The 22,388-nt window shown below is 43.7% G+C and overlaps 1 protein-coding gene across 1 annotated transcript in view; it reads left to right on the forward strand.

Moving 5' to 3' along the window:
- Positions 1-220: 220 nt before the first annotated feature.
- LOC311064277 (serine/threonine-protein kinase Nek5) overlaps positions 221-22,388 on the forward strand; it is a gene marked incomplete at its 5' end in the record, with an annotated part of 31,793 nt that continues 9,625 nt past the window's right edge. Inside the window, 14 exons of the mRNA XM_084084111.1 lie at positions 221-346; positions 1,463-1,559; positions 1,750-1,847; positions 2,217-2,300; positions 3,224-3,294; positions 6,964-7,050; positions 11,774-11,828; positions 12,777-12,890; positions 13,198-13,284; positions 16,477-16,579; positions 19,153-19,268; positions 20,474-20,544; positions 20,727-21,035; positions 22,267-22,345. Coding sequence (XP_083940237.1) covers positions 221-346; positions 1,463-1,559; positions 1,750-1,847; positions 2,217-2,300; positions 3,224-3,294; positions 6,964-7,050; positions 11,774-11,828; positions 12,777-12,890; positions 13,198-13,284; positions 16,477-16,579; positions 19,153-19,268; positions 20,474-20,544; positions 20,727-21,035; positions 22,267-22,345 — 1,497 coding nt within the window. The remainder of the gene's footprint in view (positions 347-1,462; positions 1,560-1,749; positions 1,848-2,216; positions 2,301-3,223; positions 3,295-6,963; positions 7,051-11,773; positions 11,829-12,776; positions 12,891-13,197; positions 13,285-16,476; positions 16,580-19,152; positions 19,269-20,473; positions 20,545-20,726; positions 21,036-22,266; positions 22,346-22,388) is intronic.

Genomic DNA, 22,388 nt, shown 5'->3' on the forward strand with positions numbered 1-22,388 from the left:
GTCTATGTACATGTTTGCTCACTCTGTGTGTGTGTGTGTGTGTGTGTGTGTGTGTGTGTGTGCGTGTGTGTGTGTGTGTGTGTGTGTGTGTGTGTGTGTGTGTGTGTGTGTGTGTGTGTGTGTGTGTGTGTGTGTGTGTGTGTGTGTGTGTGCGCGCGCGCACATACATACATATATATATATATAATTTCTTTCTTTATTTTCCAGGTTCACAGATGTTATGAATAACTATGAGATTGTTCGTCAGATTGGAGAAGGTGCGTTTGGTAAGGCCTTCCTGGTCAGACACAGAGATGGAGGCAGTGATGACGAGCGGAGTGTGGTCAAGGAGGTCGACCTCAGAAAGGTACACCACAACAAGAGCCCCTCAACTCGGGACCTGGAGACTATAGGTTGTACTCCAGAGCAGTGTTAGTCTCGAGTCTGGTCTCAAGACCACTGTTTCTATGTAAAAATAGAAAATAGCAGATCTACAAGCTCACAACGTGACGCGTCTTGACTCGGTCTCGGACCACAGGATTATATTGCAACTATCCATTCTTTTCTTAGCGATCATTTTATCGATTACTTTTTAAAATTAATCGAATAATCGAGAAGAGCGTTTGTTTGTTAACCACTTAAGCCCTATTACATACTTCGTCACACAACAGTGTTGTGCAAAAACTGTGAAATTAGCAGATCTACAAGCTCATCTTGTGTTTTTTTTTTATCATTAATGAATTGCCTGATTAATTAATTAATAATTTGAGCAAATAGTGCATAAAATATTGTACTCATTTCAAAATATATTTTACTACATACATGTAGTGTAATTTATTAGCCATTATTTTGAATACATACCATTTATAGTAGCAGTAGTTTGATTATTGACAGTCTTCGGTGTTATTATACCCAATTCTGAGTATGTATTTTGTGTATTTGTATGTTGCATAAACTGTAAAAAAAGAAAACAAAAACAAAACGTTATTGGGTCATGGACATCACATTCTTCTGGTCTTGGTTTTAACCCCCCCCCCCCCCCCCTGTCATGCTCTCAGTCATGACTCAATCTTATCCCCCGTCCGTCTTGGTCTTGACTTGATCTCATGGGGATCTCCAGGGACTCATTTAGACCGGGGGATTCCACTAACCACCTGATTGAATGGAAAACAAAACGGTTATTCTTCAAGTTCTGCTGTTCTGTTGAAGAAGTGGATCTAATGCCCAGCACTAACCTCAGCTCCCACTAACATCACTGACACCAACGTACAGTAGCATAATTCTACATACTGTACACACATTTCAGTGTATGGAAGCACAAAGGACCAAAACTTTCAAAAGGAATCAATTTCAGGGACCCCTTGGTATAAAAAAAGATATATAAAAAAATAATAATGATAATAATAATTATTATTATTATTATAACAACTTATGATATTTTACTGTAATCATATTATTTTCTTCTGAACATTTTGAATGTTAGATGTCGCCGAGGGAAAAGGAAGCATCGAAGAAAGAGGTGACGCTGCTCTCCAAGATGAAACATCCAAATATTGTTGCCTTCTTCAAGTCATTCCAGGGTTTGTATGCAGTCATAATGGCTCCATGTTTGTGTGTGTGTGCATGTGTGTGCGTGTTTTAGATGTTCGGACGAATAGGCGAATAGCCAATTAATTCTGGTGTGTGTGTGTGTGTGTGTGTGTGTGTGTGTGTGTGTGCGTGTGCGTGTGCGTGTGCGTGTGCGCGTGCACGTGCGTGTATAATGTTTAGAGAGGAGCTGTCTATTCATTGTTATGGAGTACTGTGATGGAGGTGACCTGATGAAGAGAATCAAAACACAACGAGGGGCCCCCTTTACTGAGGAGCAGGTACACACACACACACACACACACACACACACACACACACACACACACACACACACACACACACACACACACACACACACACACACACACACACACACACACACACACACACACACACACACACACACACACACACTCCAAAATCCTCTCACAGATAGTGTGTTTATACTTATGGCTGTGCTTCAGGGCTGGTTGTGGTCTCAAAGTGTGTGTCATGCAAGCGCAGATTATTCTGCAGCAACATGGGAGCAGAAGCCACACCTGCAAATGCAATGCAATATTATTGAAATAAATTAGTTTTCATTTTGACATCTGAGAGAGTCTGGGTGAATCAGTTTTAAAACGTCGACCGTGTCTTTCTCTGTTCAGATCTTGGAGTGGTTCGTACAGATCTGTCTGGGCCTGAAACACATCCATGACAAGAAGGTTCTCCACAGAGACGTCAAGACGCAGGTACCTCATCCTCAGGCATGGCAGATTTAAGGGGGGGGGGCAGTAATACACCGCGACAATAGATAAAGACTTTGCTATGTGCCAAGTCTCAGAATAGCTCTGGCCAAAAAGACACAGAGGTACTGTACAGTATGTGTTCACATCCACCACTCTTTGAAGTAGGATCTAAATGGACCTGTAAGGGTATTCACTCATCATACTCAGTTAAATCCTCAGTGTTAGTTTATCCATTTGTAATTCTCAACAAATTCTTGGCGTTCATTCTTGGCAAGAATTTACATTCTTGGCAAGAGTGTACAAATGCCTTACAGGTCCAGTTGATTACATTTGGTACACTCTCAGTGTTACTGTGTAGATACACAGTGAAATCCTGAGTTTTCGTTTGTTTCCGCACACTTATTCACATTTATATCAACCGGGGATGGCGGTAGCTCAGGAGGTAGGGTGGCCACTTGGAAATAGGAAGGTTCCCCGGTTCAATCTATAGCTCCACCCAGGTTAGTGTCTAAAAGTGTCCTTGAGCAATACATTGACCCCTAACCACTGATGAGCAGGTTGGTGCCTGCCTTGCATGGTTTCCTCCACCGTCAGTATGTGAATGTAAAGTACTTTGGATAAAGGTGCCATACATTTTTACCATTTATACCATTTGAAATAGCAGAACATCAAGTCAAGCATGTAGATCTGCTATTTTCATATTTTCTATTAAGTATAAAATGACGCTTGTGTGTTTAATCAATTTGTTGATATGTATATTTTTATATAAAAATGTTCTTGATTATTTGATTAATCGAAAAAGTAATCGAAAGAATAATCGATAGTTGCAGCCCTACTAAATACGGTGCATCGTTCTAGTTTTGTATTGTGCTGGACGACACACAGACGGTGCATTCATTCGTTTCTGTCTTTCCCACTGGTTCCAGAACATATTCCTGACAGACGGCGGGATGAAAGCCAAGCTGGGGGACTTTGGCATCGCAAGAATGTTGAACAAGTGAGTCAGAGCCATCTCCGCTAACCCTAAACCCCCCCTCCTGGCAGCTGTTTATCACTATCGGAGCACTTCAAACATGTCATTAAGATTCCACAGACTGTAGACCTGCAGGGTGACACTGCAGCCAGCCTGTATGGCTCAGTACTCTGGCTCGGCTGGGAAAAGGCACATGACCGTGCAAATAATGGGAGGCCTCACAGTTGTCTGTCCTCCTAGCCTGCGGTCACATACTGTGAAACGGGAGACGAGGCTGTGTGGGGAAAAAAATATTTGCTTGTCTGTTTATGTGAAAACATTGAAGGTGTTTGTTTGCAGTGGTGGAAAGTATCTAAGTACATTTACTGAAGTACTGTATTTCAGTACAGTTTTGAGGTATTTTGTTTTACTTTACTTTAGTATTTTCGATCATTTTACTTCTATTCCACTACATCTCAGAGGCAAATATTGTATTTTTTACTCCACTACAATGATTTGAGAACTTGTGTTACTAGTTTATTTATAGATTATAAATCTTTGTATGCAACCATAATGGCCATGATTATGTTTTTCATTAACTACTAACTATTTTATACTTAATTTATTCGAAAATACAATGCCAATCTACAATCTCACTTGTAGATTGGCTATTTAAAAAAGAAGAAAAAAAAAACTTTTACTTTGGTACTTTAAATATTTCATGATGCCAATAACTTTGTACATTTGTAAATACAGGCTTTTTACTTGTAACAGAGTATTTTTATATTGCGGTATTCTTCCACCCCTGTTTGTTTGTGTTGCCTGCAGTTTGCAGTTCATATTACTCTCTGTGTTTCGTTGCTGTCGGGGCAGAAACCTTGTTGTGGCGAGTTTTGTTTCCCAGAGCTGGATCCCTGAATGGGCTTGTCAGGCCCAGGCCCAGGGGCCCAAAGGTCAGGGGGCCCACATTTTTTACTTGGGTAAAAGTATGAATACTGCAATGTAGAAATACTCTGTTACAAGTAAAAGTCCAGTATTCAAAATGTACTTGAGTAAAAGTACAAAAGTATTGGCATCAAAATGTACTTAAAGTACCGAAAGTAAAAGTACTCATTGTGCAGAAAGTCCCATTTCACAAGTACAAAACATATAAAAAATCTTTTGAAAATAGCAGATCTCCAAGCTCGTAGTGAGCTTGTAGATCTGCTATTTTCAAATGGCCGAATATACGGCTGAAGTGGTTAGTGTGTTTTGTGATAATAATCAAAATCGGGCCAGATCCGGTCTAAGTAACTAATAACTAAAGTTTTCACATAATTGTAGTGGAGTAAAAGTACAATATTTTCCTCTGAGATGTTGTGGAGTAGAAGTAAAAGTATTGCAAATTGTAAAAACTGAAGAAAGTAAAAATACTTTACATTTCTGACAACAGTGTACACATTCCCCAGTCATTTTTATTTCTCTTTTTACTGCTATTCTTAGGTATGTGATTACCTGTATGATTATACATATATTTATTTTTTCTCTTCTTTTAATTTTTTTACATACAGAGACAATGCAGGGTTAAAAGAAAAAATCACACCTGTGTGAAGGTAGCGGCGCCTTTGATATATTTTGTCATAGATATGTGTTTCTACTAGAGAAACAATATTAAATCTCTGTAAATTTATTTCAAGGCTTCCAGTGGCACTAAATAGTGCCATTGGAAGCGAATCACCAAATGCATTCCAAGGTAAGTGGCAAAAACTGATCTGTCATAGCTGATAGAGTGGGTACCTATATAGACATCTAATTCTATATTCATGACATCATAGTGATGTCATGAATAGTAACATAGTGATGTCATGAATAGTGACCAATCAGAACGTTGACGGACCTGACCAATCAGAACGTTGACGGACCTGACCAATCAGAACCTTGGCGAGCCTGACCAATCAGAACGTTGACGGACCTGACCAATCAGAACCTTGGCGACCCTGACCAATCAGAACGTTGACGGACCTGACCAATCAGAACCTTGGCGAGCCTGACCAATCAGAACGTTGACGGACCTGACCAATCAGAACCTTGGCGAGCCTGACCAATCAGAACGTTGACGGACCTGACCAATCAGAACCTTGGCGAGCCTGACCAATCAGAACGTTGACGCAAAAGCCAGGTATAGAGGGCTAATATCCGCTCTATACCTAAAGGTATAGAGCGGCTAGCGCCGCTAAAAAGAAAAAAAGACGGATATAATTGTTGCATGCACATGTATGCATATATTATGCACCTGTACCAATGTAAACCTTAAATTGAATTCCCTAATACAAATATTTATATAAAAAAAAGGAAAAAAGAAAGAAAGTAAAATTCCTTAAAATTGTACTTAAGTACAGTACTTGAGTACATGAACTTAGTTACTTTACACCACTGATTTTATGAACAGGCAAAGTAGGAAACTACTTGGGCCTAGGGCACTCAAAGGCTCTTTCAAGACAGTCAGAGGGGCCCCATGGGATTTTCTGCTCAGGGTCCCAACAGTCTGAAGAACCGCCTCTGCTCACGAAAGACAAAATATTTAGTTGCACTGTCCTTTCTGGTTGCCCACAGCCCCTGTACCTTATGTTTACTCTAGATCAGTGGTTCGCAAACAGTGTGCTGTGAGACGATACACAAAGTTTTGAATAATTTTTCATTTTTTTCTATTCTTAAGAGATTGGCTATTTTCACTATGAATACAGGTGTGCCTTGAGATTTTGGCTTGGCCATTGGTGTGCCTTGGGCAAAAAAAAACTGCTGTATGTATGTATGTATGTATGTAGGCTATGTACTGTATGTGTGTACTGTATGTACGTATGTACGTATGTACGTATGTACGTAGGTAGGTACGCAGGTACGTAGGTATGTAGGTATGTAGGTGTACGTATGTATGTTCAGTGGAGCCCAGAGGCCCATGGACTATGGATCCAGCCCTGGCCTGGTGCTACCAGTCACCTCTGTGGCTTGGGTTCCTTCGACACTCAGGGACACAGGTAGATGGTTCAAACAGTAGAGAGCAAGCCAGAGCAGATGGAATTGCTGTCATGACAGAGGCTCTCCCTGAGCATGTGGAGATGACTGATTTATCCTGCGTGCATCGATTAGATTGATGCACAACAGGTGTTCGTTCACTCCCAGCTCAGAATCCAATTAGTTTGGATTCAGGCCTCCACGTGTGACTGCTTAAATCAGCCTTCACACACAACATACTCTAGCTGTGTGTTTTTTTGATCATCCAAAAGTAGATCTACAAGCTCACAATGTGTCATGATTGTAGATGGAATATTTTGGCTACTTCTGTTTAAACGTTATACATATTTAACCAATGAAAACATATTAACAACAGCTTGTGACTAAATAATAACTACAGCACAGGTTCTTGTTTCCACTTCCTGAAAAGTAACCGTTTTGAACATACAAGGTTTTCACACGACATCGACAATTTGTAAGTCAGACAGAGAGGAGAGTTTAAACCCTTAAACCCTCTATACTAAACAGACCTGAGTTGGCTCTTGGCCTGCTTTCGTTTCCTACTACACCAAAAATTGTAGATCTTCTATTTCTGGCAAATGTTAACCCCATAATAGGAGGGCCTAGGGTTCAAGTGGTTGACATTATTAGGCCATTAGCCATGCACTGATTGAAAGCTGACTATGTGCATTGTGAATGATGATTGTGAATGTGACTTTGCAGCACCATGGAGCTGGCTAGGACGTGTGTGGGCACACCGTACTACCTGTCACCAGAGATCTGTGAAAACAGACCATACAACAACAAGACGTGAGTATTATAAACAACCACCTTTCAGTTCTCTGCCGCACCCACGGCAGGATATCCTGTCTTGAGGTTTCAAACTTACAGTGCCAAAGCTAAAAATATAACTACAGCGTGAGATAACATCAGAGTCTGTCTGCACATTCACTTGATGCGTTTAAATGCACGCTGATGCCACGAACAGGCTTCTTGGCTGCAAACAGGCAGAGTTTTTGGTCGATTCCGGCAATAAGGGTTTTTTACTGCACATAATTATTAAACAAATAAAACCAAAAAAACACCTGGGTACCGAGACTATGATGATTAACTCACAAGTCGAGGCCGGGGGAATTTTCTGCTTAAATTCTGGCCCTAGAATTCTCTCCTCAACATTCCTCCACATTAAGAAACCCAAAGATCCCAAAGATCAACAAAACATTTACAGGCCAAAATAAAGTGAATAAATCAAAGGTTGGGTAAAATAAAGTCAAGTTCTGCTCGGCCCAATTAAGAAATGGAAATCAGATAATGACCATTTTGAACATTGCCTTAATCAGGGTACGGTTGGCATAATCGGGGGGGCGGCACTGGCTAAATAGGTAGAGTGGCTATCCTGGACTGGAGAGGAGCCAGGGGAACCCTCCTGGCTTTCATGTCAAAGTGTCCTTGAGCAAGACACAGAACTCCTAACTGCTCCCGATGAGAGCACGTTGTTGCCTTCATTATGTCCTCTGCCATCGGTGTGTGAATGCAATTCACAGTATAAAGCTCTTTGGAGAAAAGAGCTACCGGTATATAAATGCACCAGTTATAATTTTTAAAATCTTATTATAATGATATAATTGTATATAATAAATTATAATAGTGTGCAGATAAACACACTGTTCAGAGAAGAGGATATTTCTTGTGTTCACTTCCTTCAAGGACAGTCATAAGAATCGTACCGTACCAATGTCCCTACGTTGATGTGGTTGACAGTATTCATACAATACTGGCAGTATGGCAAGAATTACTGGCAAGCATACTGCAAAAACAAAAGAAGAAATGACACAATGGTGTTATAGTAGAGCTCTAGGACCTGGAAGGTTCTGCACTCATGCATTGGAGATGAAGTAAACAGTCAAACAGAAGTGGAGTGATCCATTATCCATATGGGTGTAATTATAACACACTAGAGTTTCGGGGGGCTACGCCCCCCTCAACCCCAGCCGCGCACGGGGCCCAGCGTGGCCGTGTGTATATTGGGGGACCCAAATCGCCGGAGTGAAACTGTGGAAATTTTTTTTTGAAAAAGGAAAAAATTTGAAGAAATAATATTTGTTATGTTTCAGGGGGTCCACAGGGGGTCCGCGGACCCCCTGATGGTCCACTGACCCCCTGAGGAGTGTTGGGACGCGCGGGGACACCCCTGGAACATTGCGGACCATTTCGGTGTTTTTTTTTTTTCCATGAAGGTGGTTGCTTGTTTCTGGCGCAGGCTGTGCAAACCTGGCAACCCAGCGCATGCTGCCGCACGTTTAAGTGGCGTAGCGTCATGAGGGTCAGTGGGGCCGTGGCTGGGTCAGTGAAGACCCTGTAGTGCGGATGATATGTGGCATAGAGGGGCAGATTGTAAATCCAAAGAGGAAACATCCGTGGGCTACCATTGGTTCAGCGATGTGTGCGGTCGCCCTGCGGCCCCTCGTCCTCCACCAATGTGCAGTATTGAGAGCCCTGACGTCACAACAATTGGAGCGATGGGCACTGCACTGTGGTTGGTTAGGGTACACCTAGGGCCCAGGTAGAACCCAGTTAAAGCCTGCATGGGCAAACCCAGTTAGGAGCCGCCTTGGTCCCACATAAACATGGCTACTTGGGGCCCACCTGAGGGCCAGGTAGAAGCTACTTATAGCCTGCATGGGCATCGCAGTTGGGACTGAAGTGGATGCCGCTGACATTGCTGACATGGGGTCCATATGGTTTAGCCCACCTTGAAACCATATGGGAACTACGCTGGCATGCTGGCTGTAATGCAAACGCTGCATCATACCTGCAGTGTGTAGTTTGATGTTGTGTGTGTAGCAGATATACCTGCAGTGTGTAGATCAATGTCCATAGGAAAGTCAATGCCCAGCAGTGTTTTTTTTCCCCAGCAGAGTTTCTAGTGTCTCTGTGTCTCTCTGGAAGAGGTTGCACATGAACTCTGCAGCCGCACTGAGGCGCTCCAACACAAACACTCTGACATTAAGCTGCTTCACACAACAAACATCAGCACCACGCTGCTGTTTGTCCAAAAGACACAATATCTCCTCTCCCACCGACGTCATGTGTTCATTTATCGACAGCCGTACAGCCTTTTTTTGACACATTTTACGTCGTTTATCCAGCTCTCACTGACTCTCCACATCGGGCTGTTATTTTGCTGCGATCAAGTCAACGATGTGAGAGATTAGCTATCACAGACGGACGGACAGGGGGTGAAACATAGTCTTGCGCCATGCCTTTCGGCCTGGCGGAGACAATTAAAAACCGAAAGTAAAGGAAATGGCCATTTCTGCAACAGAAGTAGTCAATAAACTATGCTATGAAAACATGGGCCACATTGGCAAAGAATGTAAGAAAGAGGCAATCATGTAGAAAATAGCCGATCTCCAAGCTTACAAAGCCTCTCAACGTGAGGCGTTTCGAGCTTGTAGATCGGCTATTTTCACAATATGTACTTGTGGAACGGAGTCAAACAGAATGGGGGGGTCCCAGATCAAGTACGTGTATTTGGGGGGGGGGGGGGGGGGGGGGGGTGGCGGCGTGAAAGGGTTGATAAACACTGCTCTAATCGGAGCGAAATTATCTGAAATTACTACATGACCATAATGCAGGCTAACATGCGTTGCACGGGGCGGTCCTGCCATTACGTTAGTTACTGTAGTTGCTGTGGAGCTACATAGTTCTCCAGAAGACACACACAAACATACACCATCTACAATGGACGAACTGAGCAGCAATATAGACATTCACCACACGAACGTGCATTGTTGACAAAGTGATTGCACAGCCGCTGCAGGCATGACAACCAGGTTAGCGTTAGCGACATGGCAGCTATCACAGCGCCCTGTCCGTCGTGCTGCAACTGCCTGTGATGGCTACAGCAGTAACAGCAAGCTGTCTGCGATGCCATTGTCTGGAGACTGCTCTTAGCGTGACACGACCAATGAGAGTGAGCGCTGTAGTTGTTGCTAAGATACGGTGGCGTCTCTGCCCCATAGCTTGTAGATCTCTCACACATGATTGGCGTAGGCTGCGTTGCCAGGTCTGACTTTGTGTCTAAGCAATGGTCGGCTTATTTTTGCGCGCCTTTGGGCTCGTTTGCATTGTGCGCACGGCAGCGCTTGTTTAGCGTACGTCAGCGCGACGTGGCAACGGACGTGGCAACGTGAAAGGTGATTGGCTGGTGAAAAGAAACACCCGACGTTACACCAGAAATGGTGCCTGGAGAAAATGGTGACCAAAGAAAAAGTTTGGAAAAAAAGGAAAAAAACCCCGCAGCAGCTGCCTGCTGTTGTGGTGATGAGGTCGTGCGCACGGTAAACGGTACGAAGCTGCCTCCCCTTCCGTTTTGTCCGACATTTGGTGAGTAGAATTAATTATGTTGCGCGGTGGAAAAGGTGTAGTGAACAGTGAGATGTCCCCTACGCGAGGCGTAAATTCAGCGCGGCCGCCGTGGCGAGTCAGTTGGCGACATGTGGTCTGGCGGTGCGTTGTTTATTCGATAACAGAGCTGTGGGGTGTGGACACCGAGGGTGCGGAAGTCGGTCGCCATTTATATAGTTAGATTGTTGCTGTCGGGCAGAAACCTCACATCTCCATGTTGTGTCGTACTACATGCAGTGTCACACGAAACTAGAAAAAATAGCCGACCTACATGCTCACAACATGTCAGCGATGTGACGCATTGTGAGCTTGTAGATCTGCTATTTCTACAAGAGCTTGTGACTAAATAATGACTACATTGGATCCATTGAAACGCAGGTTCTGTTTTCTAGTTCCTGAAAAGTAACAGTTTTTGACATACAGATACAAGGTTTCCACCCGACAGCGATGACATGCTTTTCATGATGCTAAGGATCGTCTCTGATGAGAAGGGCGTTCTCCTCTTCAATAACTTGCAGGGAGAGTCACACACATACATGTTCAGTCCCTTTTCAAGCAGACCCACACAGTAAAACCCTGTGTTAAATTACCTCTGAGAGTGGAAATATTGACCCAATGAGCATGCAAGCGCTCAGACTTAACATTCAGTTGCATGCAGGTGCGTGCCTGCAAACAACCACAAACTCTTTTCTTTCTTCCGCGTTCTCACACTTTCTCTCTCTCTCACACACACACACACACACACACACACACACACACACACACACACACACACACACACACACACACACACACACACACACACACACACACACACACACATAAAGATAACAGGGGCTGTCCTTGGCTTGCAGCCACTGCAGTGAGTCTGGACTTCCCATTGTTCAGCTCTGCAGTCTGGCCTCATCTTTTGATACCTCACTGGTTCACTGCCCAGCACGCACACACATACACATGCATGCACGCACGCCATGCACGCACATACATAAAATGTTGATGTCCTCACAAGTGTAGTTATACAAACGTGTGTGTGTGTGTGTGTGTGTGTGTGTGTGTGTGTGTGTGTGTGTGTGTGTGTGTGTGTGTGTGTGTGTGTGTGTGTGTGTGTGTCTCCTCTCCACAGGGACGTATGGTCTCTGGGTTGTGTCCTGTATGAACTGTGCACACTGAGACATCCAGTAAGCAGCCAGCACCACGCCTCTCTCCTCCTCTCACTCACTGCTGGAGCAACACCAGCACCGCTTAACCACGCAATCTATATACTAAAACCACTTCAACTCTATAATCTATATACTTCAACCACGTCAACTCTATATACTTCAACCACTTCATCTCTATATACTAAAACCCAAAACCTTCTATAACCTAAAGCGTTCCAGAACGCCTGAAATGTTGTTGTTTTGTTTAGTTTCGATTATGACCAGAACCACTCCTAAAGCGGGAAGTGTGTCATAAAAAAGTCCCATAAAAATGTAATAAAACCCCCCGAAGAATTGGAAGTATAATTTCTGAGTTCTGGGTTCCCAAAACTCAGGGATAGTACCACCTCCTGAGCAGGGCCCAGATTAGGTTCTGAAAACCTTATCTGAAACTGAGCCATAGCGTACAGAAACAAATCCAGAACCTGTGAAATATTGTTCACACCACGGCACAGTTCACTTAGTTCTTGTAGTGGAAAAGAGCCATTTGTTGACCAGAGTCCCCCAATGCTCTCTACAAGGCCCCTTCCTTTTTTCCACATCTTAGCTGAGGCCTCGGTTGGCTCCAGTGCAGCTGAGACACTTCATGCTAACCACTAATGCCGCTTAGTGCTGAGACCTGGCTGTCAGCTTGACTGTTTAGCTTGATTGTTTATCTGGGTGTCAACATGAGGGTGTCATAGTGTCATTTTTTATGACGTGGGGGAGATAGGGATGATGCATGTGTGTGATGTGCGTGCATGCTTATTGTAACTTCCTCCAGATGCTAGTGTGTAATACCCAAATGTGTCAATTGTAAAAGTACATGTATGACGGTATATAATGACAGCTGATGTGATATCTAATACATTTTTTATAGTTTGATTTTGTGTGTGTGTGTGTGTGTGTGTGTGTGCGTGTCTTCCTCTCTTTGTGTCGTCCCGCCAGTTTGAGAGCAGCAACCTGCGTCAGTTGGTGGGTAGGATCTGCAGGGGGCGCTATAACCCAGTACCCAACCGCTATTCCTATGATCTTCGTATGCTGGTCATGCAGCTGTTCAAGGTCAGCTGCCTTTTTTTCTGTTTTCATTTCAGTTTTTACAGTCCTTACACAACGGGAGTGTGACAAATAAACGAGAACGCAAATATTTGTATTAATAATTTAAATCTGCCATGTAGCCAATAACTAAAATTTTAAAGTAATTTTTGTGGAGTAAAAAGTACAATATTTGCCTCTGCTGTGTTTTGGCTAACGAGTCAGGAAAATTGAAATATTTAAGTAAAGTAAATGTACCTCAAAACTGTATTTAAGTACAATACTTGAGTAAATGTACTTAGTTACTTTCCACCACTGCACACATCTGTTCAAGGTCAGCCCTCGAGACCGGCCCTCTGTCACCTCAGTGCTTAAACGGTCCTTCTTGGAGAAACGCATCAGTAAACATCTGGACCCACAGGTAAGCTGTCCAGTAAAGTGCATGGAAGTAATTTGTTGTTGTTGTTGTTGTTATCTAACTATATAAATGGCGACCGACTTCCGCACCCTCGGTGTCCACACCCCACAGCTCTGTTATCGAATAAACAACGCACCGCCAGACCACATGTCGCCAACTGACTCGCCACGGCGGCCGCGCTGAATTTACGCCTCGCGTAGGGGACATCTCACTGTTCACTACACCTTTTCCACCGCGCAACATAATTAATTCTACTCACCAAATGTCGGACAAAACGGAAGGGGAGGCAGCTTCGTACCGTTTACCGTGCGCACGACCTCATCACCACAACAGCAGGCAGCTGCTGCGGGGTTTTTTTCCTTTTTTTCCAAACTTTTTCTTTGGTCACCATTTTCTCCAGGCACCATTTCTGGTGTAACGTCGGGTGTTTCTTTTCACCAGCCAATCACCTTTCACGTTGCCACGTCCGTTGCCACGTCGCGCTGACGTACGCTAAACAAGCGCTGCCGTGCGCACAATGCAAACGAGCCCAAAGGCGCGCAAAAATAAGCCGACCATTGCTTAGACACAAAGTCAGACCTGGCAACGCAGCCTACGCCAATCATGTGTGAGAGATCTACAAGCTATGGGGCAGAGACGCCACCGTATCTTAGCAACAACTACAGCGCTCACTCTCATTGGTCGTGTCACGCTAAGAGCAGTCTCCAGACAATGGCATCGCAGACAGCTTGCTGTTACTGCTGTAGCCATCACAGGCAGTTGCAGCACGACGGACAGGGCGCTGTGATAGCTGCCATGTCGCTAACGCTAACCTGGTTGTCATGCCTGCAGCGGCTGTGCAATCACTTTGTCAACAATGCACGTTCGTGTGGTGAATGTCTATATTGCTGCTCAGTTCGTCCATTGTAGATGGTGTATGTTTGTGTGTGTCTTCTGGAGAACTATGTAGCTCCACAGCAACTACAGTAACTAACGTAATGGCAGGACCGCCCCGTGCAACGCATGTTAGCCTGCATTATGGTCATGTAGTAATTTCAGATAATTTCGCTCCGATTAGAGCAGTGTTTATCAACCCTTTCACGCCGCCACCCCCCCCCCCCCCCCCCCCCCCCCAAATACACGTACTTGATCTGGGACCCCCCCATTCTGTTTGACTCCGTTCCACAAGTACATATTGTGAAAATAGCCGATCTACAAGCTCGAAACGCCTCACGTTGAGAGGCTTTGTAAGCTTGGAGATCGGCTATTTTCTACATGATTGCCTCTTTCTTACATTCTTTGCCAATGTGGCCCATGTTTTCATAGCATAGTTTATTGACTACTTCTGTTGCAGAAATGGCCATTTCCTTTACTTTCGGTTTTTAATTGTCTCCGCCAGGCCGAAAGGCATGGCGCAAGACTATGTTTCACCCCCTGTCCGTCCGTCTGTGATAGCTAATCTCTCACATCGTTGACTTGATCGCAGCAAAATAACAGCCCGATGTGGAGAGTCAGTGAGAGCTGGATAAACGACGTAAAATGTGTCAAAAAAAGGCTGTACGGCTGTCGATAAATGAACACATGACGTCGGTGGGAGAGGAGATATTGTGTCTTTTGGACAAACAGCAGCGTGGTGCTGATGTTTGTTGTGTGAAGCAGCTTAATGTCAGAGTGTTTGTGTTGGAGCGCCTCAGTGCGGCTGCAGAGTTCATGTGCAACCTCTTCCAGAGAGACACAGAGACACTAGAAACTCTGCTGGGGAAAAAAAACACTGCTGGGCATTGACTTTCCTATGGACATTGATCTACACACTGCAGGTATATCTGCTACACACACAACATCAAACTACACACTGCAGGTATGATGCAGCGTTTGCATTACAGCCAGCATGCCAGCGTAGTTCCCATATGGTTTCAAGGTGGGCTAAACCATATGGACCCCATGTCAGCAATGTCAGCGGCATCCACTTCAGTCCCAACTGCGATGCCCATGCAGGCTATAAGTAGCTTCTACCTGGCCCTCAGGTGGGCCCCAAGTAGCCATGTTTATGTGGGACCAAGGCGGCTCCTAACTGGGTTTGCCCATGCAGGCTTTAACTGGGTTCTACCTGGGCCCTAGGTGTACCCTAACCAACCACAGTGCAGTGCCCATCGCTCCAATTGTTGTGACGTCAGGGCTCTCAATACTGCACATTGGTGGAGGACGAGGGGCCGCAGGGCGACCGCACACATCGCTGAACCAATGGTAGCCCACGGATGTTTCCTCTTTGGATTTACAATCTGCCCCTCTATGCCACATATCATCCGCACTACAGGGTCTTCACTGACCCAGCCACGGCCCCACTGACCCTCATGACGCTACGCCACTTAAACGTGCGGCAGCATGCGCTGGGTTGCCAGGTTTGCACAGCCTGCGCCAGAAACAAGCAACCACCTTCATGGAAAAAAAAAAAACACCGAAATGGTCCGCAATGTTCCAGGGGTGTCCCCGCGCGTCCCAACACTCCTCAGGGGGTCAGTGGACCATCAGGGGGTCCGCGGACCCCCTGTGGACCCCCTGAAACATAACAAATATTATTTCTTCAAATTTTTTCCTTTTTCAAAAAAAAATTTCCACAGTTTCACTCCGGCGATTTGGGTCCCCCAATATACACACGGCCACGCTGGGCCCCGTGCGCGGCTGGGGTTGAGGGGGGCGTAGCCCCCCGAAACTCTAGTATATAATATATAAGTGTTGAAGCTGCACTATGTAACATTTCGACCATTACTATGGGTCTATTGGTATTCATGACTGCGCTCATAAACACACATGCAAATGCAAAAGCGTTATGCTGATTATTTCAAGGAATATGCAAGAAATGATATTAAGTCAAGTGTGTGTGTTGAAAACAAGTTAAGTAATCTATTTTGCGATATTTAAAGGTCTTTTGCTGTCGCAAAAGACCTTTAAATATCTCAAAAGAGATGACTTAACACACACTTGACTTAATATCATGCACAATATTATTGTGCATGTTGATATTGCGATGGCGATACATTTTCTATATATTGTGCAGCCCTAGCACTCGGGCGGGTGCTGTGCAAGTTTGTGGCTTGTGTATAATGTGTGTGCGTGTAATTTGTGTGTGTGTGCATCTAGCTGAGTGCGTGTTAACAGTAGGATATCCTGTGTGTGTGTGTGGTTTCCTGACTGTGAGCTGTGTTGTTGACTCTGCAGATGATGGAGGAGGAGTTCAGAAGTGTTGCTGTACACAGAAACACACACACGCCTGCAGCCTCGCACGCCCCCACAACCAAACCAGGACCCGTACACAAGCCAGGTGCGCGCACACACACATACACATACACACACACACACACACACAATAGTTCTCCACTCCCTCTGCCGGTGTCCTTCCAGCCAACAGGGAGACTGTGTTTGGTAGTCAAGTCAAGTCCATTTTATAACACATTTTGTGCAAGAGCCACCTCGGTGCTCTTCACATTAACCACATGAACCCTGGTGTCCCCCTAGTGTCCCTATCCCTATTCTACCAACTCACAATGCGTCGCAAATGCGACGCATTGTGAGCTTGTAGATCTGCTATTTTTCAGTGAAGATTAGAGTGAAAACAGGAGGGGGCCTAGTATAGACCCCGGGGGGATAGTATAGGGCAGTGGGAGGCAACAGGCGGCCCGTGGGGCAGAACTGGCCGATCAGCAATAATATCTGGCGAGGCATATTAGTTTGTAAATAATTTACAATATCTAACTGGCAGTCCCGCATAAAGGCTATAATGTCCAAACAGAGAGCCTACCACCACCTGTAGAATGCTTAATATTTGTTTAATCCATGCTGAGAGTGAAAGACAGGCACGTGAATTGCAGCTATGGTGCTGAACCTCATAGTCAGTGGTGTTTTGGTCGCTACACGGGACACCACAGCGTTCCACTGGAACATTTTTACCCCCCTTAGATTCACGAGCTATGTACCCAAATGGCTACTTTGTATAACAGGTTTACCGGTGGTGGCGGTGAGCGTGCGCGTGCGTGCATGTGACGTAATTCAAATACTGTTCCCCTGGAAAAGAAATCACCATTACACTACTGATTCAGATTGGGTCGGATGAATGCATATTTCTCTTTCCATTCTTCTTCTCTGAATTCACCGTTTTCTCTGTCACATTTCCTATTCGACTTGAAAAGTGTACGTGCGAAAAAAAGGAGAAAAAAAGGGTTTTGCATGGCTTAAACAAGCGGTTTCTCCCAAAGAGACCTTGGCCAATGAACGAGCACCTGTTCTATGAAAGGTCTGTTGTTTATCTCTGTTGGAAAAGGAGGAGTATGTCTGTCTCCAGATAAAATGTTACTTTTTAATTAAGTATATGTCCTCAAGTTCAAGATTGTGGCCGGCACAAAATGATTACACAGGCATTTCTATCTTCACCTGTACCATTTGATTGATACTACTCAAATCTTATATAGCTATACGGTTATTATCATATATGGCAGTCTGTCCTATGTCCATTATGTTCGGGCTCATCATCTAATGGCTTATAAAAAGATGCCGACCCCTGGCATAGGGTTCAAGTTGTTAAAGTACTGTACAACAATAGTGGTGAATATACCATATATTCACCAGTTGAGCCCTACATACGTTGTACACCAGATAGAGAAAAATCTGATCCCCAAGCTCACAGAGCACACTGAGCTTGTAGATAGAAATTCTTTTGACAATTTATGACAAGCCAAAAATAGGGAAGCCAGGTTGAAAGCTGTTTTAAGTATGATTTTAAAATAGGAAACAGTTTCCACAGATCTCAGGTGATTAGGTAAGTTGTTCCAAAGTGTAGGTAAAATACTTCCGCAATGTAGATCTACTTTTTTATTTCAAATGTTTCTGTTTTAAGTATGATTTTAAAAGAGGAAACCGTTTCCACAGATCTCAGGGGATTAGGTAAGTTGTTCCAAAGAAAGTGTAGGTAAAATACTTGCATTGCTATTGTCAAAAAAGGTTTACTTGGGTACTTTATAGTATATTGTCGCTGTTGGGAGAAAAACTTGTACTGTATGTCAAAAACGGTTACTTTTCAGGAAATGAAAAAAAATAACCTGTGTTCCAATTTTAGTTATTATTTAGTCAAAAGCGCTTGTTAATGCTTTTCATTGGTTAACATTTATAAAACCCACAGACAGACATAATTAATCACTTAGACTTACAAAAAGGAAAAATAGCCGTTCTAGCTCTACAAGCCAAACTTTGAATAAAGGTCTTTTGCTTGTGACAGAGTATTTATCTCTACATTCTGGTATTGCTACATTTACTTCCTGTGTTGAAGGTATGTGTCAGAAGCATAGTCAAACGTGGACACTAGCTCCATCTATTGGTGGAATAATGACACAGCAGCAGAGCACTCAATCATGTTTGTATTTGCTGTATGCATCAAACGTTCTTCAAGTTATCTCATTGCAAACATATCTTGGAAGGAACTGTCTGTGGTAACATGAGTCACAGACTAGTCTGTCTCAAAAGAAAAGCTGCTGTCATCATGTAATCACGTCACATCTTGGCTTATGTAATGTTGTGGTGAAAGTCAGAGCCAAGGTTCGAGGCCTGTCTTAAATCACATTATAACAAATAATGTTATAATTTGACATGTTGTGAGTTTGTAGATCAGCTATTTCGTTTTTTGTCTCCCCCAACACGCACACGCACACACATGCACACAGGCGCACATTTCCTTCATTCATCCTGGAGGAAGAGTGGAACAGGCAAAAACATGGACATGACCTTGTGTGTATCTCACGTGGGAGACCACACTTCCAGGCTACTGTGATATCAGCATTTTCTTTGACAACCTGCCAGTTTCCTGTCATTAACGCTGCTCTCTCCTTCACTGTTTGTATGTTCCAGAAAGGATCCCTGGATCCAGAGCTGTGCAGAGGGCCCCCGGACCCCCCGGCAAGAAACTGACCCCTAAACCGGCGTGGAAAGCCCCTGTCCGGATCCCCGCTCCTGCACAACATGAAGTAGGACCTGCTGAGCAGTCACAATTATGTTTATGATGTTTGTACAGTGAAATCCTCAGTGTTCATTTATCCACTTGTAACTCAGAGAGTGTACAAATGTATCTTTTGTACACTCTGACTTAAATTAACGCCAGTGGTGGAAAGTAACTAAGTACATTTACTTAAGTACAGTACTTAAGTACAATTTTGAGGTATTTGTACTTTACTTGAGTATTTCCAATTTCTACTCCACACAAATATTGTACTTTTTCTCCACTACAGTTATTTGACAGTTTTGGTTACTAGTTACTTTGTAGATTTTGATTATTATAAAACATACATTAACCACTTCAGCCCTATATACATTTCGGCCATTTGAAAATAGCCGGTCTGCTATTTTCAAAAGATATAGATATTTATACATTTGAACACTTGTGAAATGGGACATTCTGCACAATGAGTACTTTTACTTTTGGTCCTTTAAGTACATTTTGATACCAATACTTTTGTACTTTTCCTCAAGTAAATGTTGAATTCCGGACTTTTTGAGTACTTTTTCCACCCCTGATTAATGCTGAGGATTTTTGCTGTGTGAGGTGGAATTGAGGCTTTGGCTAGAAATGTGTTTCATGTTGGACTGTTTCCAAGGACCACCTTGAAGTGCTTCAGTGGGTGCAAGTGGCCACATAGCCAGACCCCTGGACTGGAGTGTTTGAAGTGGCCACTTCTCTCTCCGTTGCAGTTTGTTCTTTAAGAAAAAACAGACAGGAAGGAGAGCAAAAGATGTGTGATGATGATGACGACGGCGGTAGGGAACTTTTGCCTTCCAGCCAACAGAGAGACTGTTGGTAGGGAAGCCAAAAGTTCAACAAAGTGCTCTTCTGGCAAGAATGTTAGAAAGCCTTTATTTTCAATGGCTATTTTTCAATGTAGAAATATTAAAAACAATGCACATTGTAAAACAGGAAACCGGTCGGTTGTATGCCCCAAACATGCATTGTTTTGAATATTTCTACAATGAAATAGCCATCAAAATAAAGTATTTTTGCCTTGGATGTTTTTCTGGTGGTATATGGAATAAGAGATGGTATATGGGTTGAGAATCACTTAGCCGGTCTACCCTTCCCAGGCCAACAGTCATAACGAATAAATTAGGGAGTTGTTCAAAAACAAAAAAATACTAATATCTTAAATTATACGTCTGTGTATGTTTTATTGTGTCCCAGCTGTTCCATCCGCGAGCAGGACCACAGATTGACCCAGCAGTCAGACACGTAGACGGTCAACAGGATCAACGGTAAGGATGTTTCAGGTCATTACAATAAAACATTTAGGTTTGCCTGCACAATACACAGTAAATGTTAATTCATCCATTTGTAACTTAACTTAAATAAACACTGAAGATTTTACTGTGTAATACTATACACACACACACACACACACACACACACACACACACACACACACACTGTGTTGCAGGTGGAACGGCCAGCCAGTCAGCCATCACTACCTACACTACCACGCCCAACTGGACGCCATACAGCGGAGAAATAAGGAGATCCCCCCACCTCCTTCATCTTCATCTCCTCCTCCTTATGTTCCTCTGGCTCCCCAAGCTGCTCAGGAAAGACTCGGAGAGGAGAGACTCAGAGAGGAGAGACTCAGAGAGGAGAGATTCAGAGAGGAGATACTGAGAGAGGAGAGACTCAGAGAGGAGAGACTCAGAGAGGAGAGACTCAGAGAGTGGTTTAAAGACAGGGCTGCTCCTCATGTGGAGCCCTACCAACTGTAAGTGAGAGAACTAATGCACACTGTTCAGAATCAGAATCAACATTTTTGTCACATCACCCGATTACAGATGGAAAAGAGGGGGTGAAATTATTTTTAGTCTCTCAACATTGCAGTTACAGAGGGAGTTAGAATAGGGAAGAGAGAATAGAGAGGAAAGGAACACGACAAATAACAGGAAGTCAATTATACAAAATCAAATACACAATGTTTTTTGCAATGGATCGGTGGCTCTACAGAAGGCAGCTTCTCGTGTAGGTGGAAAACATAGCCAGCGAATAAAAAATAATTGCAGATACTGCTGTACAATTTTCATGTTTGTGGCAAAAGTGACATGGATAAATGCATGTAAAGCAGAGCATTGAGTAATGGGTATAGTATAAACTCACAGTTTAATATGCATGGTTACGTGGCAATACAACATGGCGGTAGGGCTCAGTACTTGTTCTGCAGTCTGATAGTTTCCAGGTGAAAACTGTTGAGAAGTTTGGTGATATGGCTTCTGATACTCTGGTATCAGTTGCTTGGCCGTGGTCGCAGCAGTAGTGTGAACAGATTGTGGCTGGGGTGGTGAGTGTCCTTGATGATACGTTCGGCCTTGACTAGACACCGTTCCTCATGCGGAGAGAGGGAAAGCTCTGTCGGCACCAGCCTCTGTATGGAATTGTGGTCGAGGGCAGTGCAGTGCCCTGCCTCGGTGTTAACTGTGAGAAGTGAACAATTGTACACTCTTCAGTGTTACAAATGGATAAATGAACACTGAGGATTTTCCTGTGTATATTGAGTCTATACAGACAGCAGGGTAGACAAAGCGCAACCTCAATCTTTGCTTCACATACTGTACATTAGTCACGTCAGCAATGATAATCATTACAAAAACGTACTGTAAATATAACTTACATGTACACTAAAATGAAAATGACTTAAGGGCCAAGAACAATAACAGTAACCATAATGATAATGATGTGAGCATTCACACCGATGAACGATAAAGTTCTGAAAACACGTGAGTGATGTCTTTAACCTGTAATGAAATGACATTTTGATAGGCTGGCAGTGTTTTTGTTAATCAACGAATCGCAAAGTGATCCCAACTATATTGTTCACCACTGTTCTTTTAATGATATATTTATAGTTATGGTTAAAGTTATCGTTCTTGGTTGGACAGTCCTTTAGAGCTTGTATCTCTAAACCCCAGTCTGTGTTCCTCTCCGTGTGCCTGTCATGTCAGGGTGGCTGCAGCTCGTAATGACTACCTCCAGAGGAGGCAGGAGGCCAACCAGTACAAGCTGAGGGCTGAGAAACAGCTGGTAAGATGACAAAACGTTGCCATTTTACACCGTATTACATGCT

This window comes from Gymnoscopelus microlampas (assembly GCF_963454915.1).
Source record: "Gymnoscopelus microlampas genome assembly, chromosome: 17".
Lineage (NCBI taxonomy): Eukaryota > Metazoa > Chordata > Actinopteri > Myctophiformes > Myctophidae > Gymnoscopelus > Gymnoscopelus microlampas.